General features: G+C 30.9%; 1 protein-coding gene across 1 annotated transcript; it reads left to right on the top strand.

Annotated features, from left to right (window-relative positions):
• The first annotated feature begins 3,414 nt into the window (after positions 1 to 3,414).
• LOC133698398 (uncharacterized) lies at positions 3,415 to 6,284 on the top strand. Its single transcript, XM_062121298.1, has 4 exons — positions 3,415 to 4,131; positions 4,523 to 4,612; positions 5,459 to 5,526; positions 5,914 to 6,284. The coding sequence occupies exons 1-4, from the start codon at positions 3,502 to 3,504 to the stop codon at positions 6,047 to 6,049; spliced, it is 924 nt and encodes a 307-aa protein (XP_061977282.1). The 5' UTR covers positions 3,415 to 3,501; the 3' UTR covers positions 6,050 to 6,284.
• The last annotated feature ends 336 nt before the right edge of the window (positions 6,285 to 6,620 follow it).

Below are 6,620 nucleotides of genomic sequence, written 5' to 3'. Positions count from 1 at the left end.
AATACATTCAACTCCTTATTGTTTATAAATTATTATATAAAAAAACAATTTTTTTTTATCTCATATAGGAACAAAGTACTTTTTTTAATCTCAATTTTAATTAATTACCTACAATTTCCATGATTACTAAATAATTAATTAAGATACAATATCTTTATGGTTTCATAGAGTTAATTTGTAATTTCAATATTTACCTTTAAATAACCACAATAAGCATTTGTTTTTTGGTTTTGGCAAGTAAAATTAACTTCAAGTTAATTTTTACGTATGTAACCAACCAAATCGTTTTATGATGTTGTTACACATTTTAAAGCCCCACATAAACAAAAACAAAAGGAAAAAAATATAAAAAAATTGGAAAAATATTAGAAGAAAATAAAACAATATATATTAGTGAGTAGAATATACTAGAACGCCTAGGAAATTGCCTAAGACAGGTTAAGGAAGATCAAAATATAAAAGATTAGAAAATTTGACAGTGTATCTTCAACTGATGAAAGCCTTATTGGCAAAAACAAATTCAATATAAAGAGAAAATTCAAAATTGGATGTTTAAGGACTCAATTGGAATTTCTCAAGGTTTAAATGAATTTATTGAGGGCTTAATTGCAAGAAAATTTTATTTTTGAAGTGAATTTATGCTTTAATTGGAAAAAAATTAAAGTCTAGGGGTCTAATTGCAATTTTTAAGAGTTAATTTGGTTAAATTAGAGGCGTAATTGAATAAATTTTGAACTTTGACGGACAATTAGGGACTTGATTCAAGAAGTTCAAAACCAGGGACCAAACTATAAAGGGGGCATGAATGTAGAGGTTGAAATTGACCAAATCAAGGGCTAAATTGAAGAAATTAAAAGTTTATAGGTCAATTGAGGGTCGAAATGCACAAATTCAAAACCAAGGCCTAAAATGAAAATAATGGTCAACTTTGGGGCTAACAATTGAGTTTTGCAAGAGTGAAATTGCATAAAATTAAAAGTCTAGAGGCAATTACAGGTATAATTAAAAGCAATTGAAAGAACAAGAACTCAATTGAAATTAGTCAGTCCCAAATTAAGAACCCTAAACAACGTGTCATTTAGACTTCATGAAGAGAAAGTGAATGACACATCGTTCGTCAGCTTACATCTCTGTTTTGACAGTTTTTGTTGATCGAGTTGGCAACTTTAAACGAATAAATGTGGAGCTACCGACCTCCAAATTAAACAAAGTTAGATCTAAATAAAAGGTGTGCACCCCATCTACCAGCTTCAGGTGGTCTCAGGCAACAATGATGTCATAATTGCTCCGACAAGACCTCGAAAGTGAACAAATCAGTCAGCCCCGACAGTGCAATCATCATGCAAAAACTGATTTGCTTTTTGTGTGTTTACACACAAAGGCTCCTCAATGGGTTCTTATCAAGGGTTTACAACACTTTTCTCAAGATCAAATGGTCAGAAATGAATTCAAGACCTCCTAAAACCCTATAAATCCCTCTCGGGTTCAAAAAAAAGGGGGGGGGAAGAAAAGAAAAGGAATAGAAAAGTTAAGAAAAATAAGAGAAATATCAATAAAAACATAAATGTAGAGGTCCAAAAACCTAAACAAAAATTTTCTTAAGCTCTATAAGTTTGTGAGAGGCAAAATTTTTCATAAGAAAGTTAAGAGAGAGTAATTGCTCTAGGTATACCTTACTAATTCAAAAATATATACTTTATGACCTGTTTTTGTTGTTTTTTAAGGAACTCCTTAATAACAATAAGAGCTTTTTTTATACCTATCCTCTTGGATATCAATCCTATCTTTGAGAAGAAGACTAAAAGGTTTTTTTTTAAAAAAGGCAGGCTTAGGTGTTGAGGTGGTCACATGGTTAGGGATAGATGATGTAAACTTGTTGAACTCTGATTCAGTTAATCTTAGTATGGATCTTGCACAAGGAAAAATTTAGATGATGAATAACACACTAAGCTAAAATAAATGATTGGGAAAATAATATACTGGTATCAGAAACGTCATAGAGTCATTGAGCCATGCAATTGATTTTGTACTCAATCTGGAGCTCCTATAACCTACTACATACCCTCTCCTTCTCCTTATTGGGAAGAGACTTGTTGCTCACATCCACAAGGGGTGCTCTATAACGGGACTAATTCTAGATAACACTATACCCCTCCCGAGATTTAGTCACACTATCAAATCTCACTATTTCTTATTTGTCCCTCCACTTATTCGAATGAGTAGATTTACCTTGAAAAGTACCTTTCATAGGCTCTTTTGGCCTAGTGGAAAAAGTAAAGAAGCAAGGAATTAATGAAAGCCCTCCTTCCAGCACTGCTGATTAGTGAATAATAGTGTCCCTAATATGCATATTGATTCCGATCGGTGCAGTGAAATAAAGTGCCCTGTATATCCACAAAAGTAAAACCCTAATCACTACGCAAACCTTTCAAATGAAACATTGTTAAATTGGATTAGGAATACAATTCCAAGGACTTTGCCTAAATTCCTTTGATTATATTTTCCTCTTTTTTTTTAAATAGAGAATTTTATATTAACTATTAAAATTCTATTAGTTACTTTTAAAAATTTCTTTTAGAGAAAGAGACAGACAAAAATAAATATAAAATCCATAATTAATTTATAAAAAATAATAAAAATATCTTCGTATAAATTTTTCTATTTGGCAGTATCTTTTTATTTTATTTTTAAAGTGAGTTTAAAAAAAAATAATACGATTCAACTAATTACTGGAAAAAAAATAATAACTAAGGTTTTTTTTCTTTAAATTTGTGTATATTTTGGACATTATGACTTTCAAAAATCAATCTATAACGACTCCTATGGAACCAAAATTAATTAAGTTCACCTTAAAAATTATCCATGTAAATAAACTAAAACTACCTTTAATAATGTATTTGCACTGTGTTTAAAAATGATTTTTAAAATACATTTGGGCTGCAAATGAATCAAACTTGATGATTTCATAATTTAAATATATTAAAACATCTGCAATACATTATCGAACAGATATTAAGAATTAATTCACAAAGAATTACACTTCACACGTTCGCTCCAAGGAAATTTGGAGGATCTATACCTGTTAAACACACCCATCCAATTTTTTTTTTTTATGTTAAAAAGAATTAAATTGATCTCCACTTGGTCATCATACATCATAAACAGCACATATGACGTCAACTGTTAGCAGGGGCAGATGAAGAACTCAATTGCAGATCTTACAGCTGTGTGACAAATAAATGTCCCCCCCCCCCCCCCCGGCCCCCCAAATTGCTTTCTATCATGAAGAAGAAAAGTCAATTTCCTGTTTTGTTTTTGTTTTTTTTTTTCTCATGTTATTGAAAAAATGTCAAGGCGATTGCTATAAAAAACACCCCTAGGTCGCCACAAATGCTATAGCTAGTTTCAATCATTTCTCACTAGCAGTCAAAGAGCAAATTAAGCTAGCTCATCACACAAACACAAGAAGAAAATTAGCTGAGAAAAGAAAAATTAAGGAAGATGGTGAACGTTTTAACAATGTACATGTCATTGTTGCGTGCCCTAATGAAGGTAGTCGGGGTGATACCTCAAGCAGTAGAGATTGAGCCAGGGACAGTGATGCGCTTTTGGGTCCCTAGTGATCAGACCACGAGCAACACCAAGAACAAACCAGATAAACCCGCCGTGGTGTTTGTTCATGGTTTTGAACTAGACGGAATTCTAACATGGCAATTTCAAGTGCTAGCTTTGGCCAAAGAGTACGCAGTTTACGTGCCCGATTTACTCTTCTTCGGAGAGTCAATTACGGATAAAAAAGAGAGAAAAGTGGCTTTCCAAGCTGAGTGCATTGCTAAGGGTCTAAGGAAGCTTGGTGTGGAGAAGTGTACTCTGGTTGGGATGAGCTACGGAGGGGTTGTTTGCTTCAAGATGGCTGAGATGTACCCTGACTTGGTTGAGTCAATGGTGGTCGGCTGCACAGTTATGGCCATGACTGCATCCATCAGTCGTGCTGGCCTGGAGAGAATTGGCTTCTCATCTTGGTCAGAATACTTGATGCCTGAAACGGTCAAAGGGGTGAAAGATTTATTGCTTGTTGCGACCTCTAAGTTGCCATGGATGCCAGATTTTGTTTTCAAATCCATCTTGGAGGTACTTAAGTCTTTTGAAGTATTTTTTTTTTTAAAAAAAAACCGATAGTTAATATTTAAGAAATTGTTGAATTCATCTGTATGCATGAGATTGATGTAAGAATTGTAAGCCTGAAATCTCATAATGGGAGAATTTAGTTTTGATTAATGGCAAGTTAATGTATTCAATCAAGTAATATCAGGTTATACAGTGGTCGGTCGATCTTTATGATCATTTCCAATTTGATTGGTGGCTACAGCTAGTAATTTATCCAAGCTTCATCATAATTTCCTCCTTGTTTGCACTAAAGCTTGAGTCCCAATTGAACTTGCTAATCAAAAATGGACACAAGAGTTTCGTAATTGATTTTCGCCCTGTGTTTTTTTTGCTGACAATATTGGTGCAATCGCAGGTCATGTTTGACAACAGGAAGGAGAGACTTGAATTTCTTCAGGAATTAGTTGTTAGTGATAAGGATTTCATTGTCCCTCGATTTTCACAGGTCAGAATAGAATTAATCAAAACTATCATCACTGATTCTTTATATATATAATGTTCTATTGTTTTATTGCAACAGTTTAGAATTGCGGTATTTTTTTTGGATATTTTTTAAAAATATATTTACTGTGAAAAAGTAATAAATTGATATTTCTTTAATGTACTAATATTAAAAATTAAAAAATTCTGAAAAAAAGTTTTTTAATACACTTTCAAACAAAAAATACTTTTACAAAATAGCATACATCACATTATCAAACACGCATACAACTCAAGCAATTTATTTTGTTTGTTCACCTAAATCTTGAGAACTTCCAGATTTGTTTGTCCTCGTTTGTATTCAATAAAAAAAATATTTTAAAAAAAAACTAAATAAAAATATTCAGAAATGCTTTATCCCATTTGAAGTTGTTTTTTTGAAAAATTTGATTTTTTTATGCTTTAAACTTATTATCTTTTTTATGTTATTGGATCATTTTGATATGCTAGGTTAAAAATAACTTTTTAAAAATTAAAAAAAAACATTGTTTTGATGCATTTCCGAGTAAAAAACACTTTAAAAAACAACCGCTACCACACTCTCAAACACCCTCGTAAACAACTCATTAAGTCCCTGTTTGGGAGGGCGGCCTAAACGAGGGTTAGCCAAAATTTAATTTTTTGCATAAAATTAATTTTTTTTTGAATTGTTTTCATGTACTGATGTAAAAATAAAAAAATATATTATTTTAATTTATTTATAAATAAAAATCACTTAATTAGATAAATGATAGCAGGTTTCATTATTTCTTTATCTGCCTTTTTCTTCGGCTCAAAATCATTGAGAGTTTTTGTTTTTCTATCATTGCAGAAAATACACCTACTGTGGGGAGGGGATGACATAATTTTCAACATGGAAGAAGCTCGCAACTTAAAAGAGTATGTCTTTTTCACTATCAGTATTAATGGCTTTGATTTACTGTTTGTTTTTATATTTTAAAAATATTTTTTTAAAAATTGAATTTTATTTTATTTTTTTACTGGCTTTAAATTAATTTTTTTTTATTTTCATAATATTTTAACTTATTAATATAAAAAATAAATTTTAAAAAAATATCATTTCAATATATTTTTAAATAAAAAACCATTTTAAAAAACAACAACCAGCACGATTCAATACAAATTAGCTATAAATAAATTCAACCATTAAAAACGCTGTTTTTTTATTGTTTCAACTAGAACATCCTGTTCCCTGCTATTTATTGATAAAGCCATTTGGGTTTGGGTAATGAGATGGGGCCTGGAATTAACTGCGGTGACCTACAGGCAACTAGAAGGCAAAGCAACGTTGCAGTTCATAGAGAATGCAGGCCACCTGGTTCAATCGGAGCGACCTTCTGCCTACAATAAGCACCTCAAGAAAATCCTTGCCTCTTTGCACGAAGATGGAAAGAAAAAATAAGAGTTGATGAAAGTTCTGTTTTGATTACTAAATCAGTATGAATCGGGTTTGTTGATGTGGAAATATATGTGAAGCTCCGCACACATATTCAGTGTATTATTTAAATATTTAAATATTTTTATTTTTATTTTTATTTTTTAAAATTAGATTTTTAATGTTTTTAGATTATTTTGTTCTACTAACATCAAAAATAAATTTTAAAAAATAAATAAAATATTCTTGTTCAAGAGATGAATTTCATAATCTTTTGACTGAAAGGTTAGTTTAATATGAATTTTATTTGAGGGAGATGATTTAATTTTGATTTGATTGATTTAATTAAAATTTAAATAAGATTCAATTTATATTTTTAAAACCTAGTTTAATATTAATTTCTTTCACATTTTGTCTCCTTGAAAAGGGAAAAAAACTACTTTTCTCCTATAATATAATACAGGTTTACATAACTAAGCACGTCTTCCTAACCGAGTCTTTGGTTCTTGTAACCTTTTGACAATTGTATTGTAGACGTGTTTGACATTTTCACGGTGATGCAAAGTTGTTGACAATACTCAATAGACAGAGTTGAACT

The sequence above is a fragment of the Populus nigra genome, chromosome 7 (assembly GCF_951802175.1).
Source record: "Populus nigra chromosome 7, ddPopNigr1.1, whole genome shotgun sequence".
Lineage (NCBI taxonomy): Eukaryota > Viridiplantae > Streptophyta > Magnoliopsida > Malpighiales > Salicaceae > Populus > Populus nigra.
Note: the sequence above shows the minus strand (reverse complement) of the source record. Positions and strands in the feature narration are given on the sequence as shown.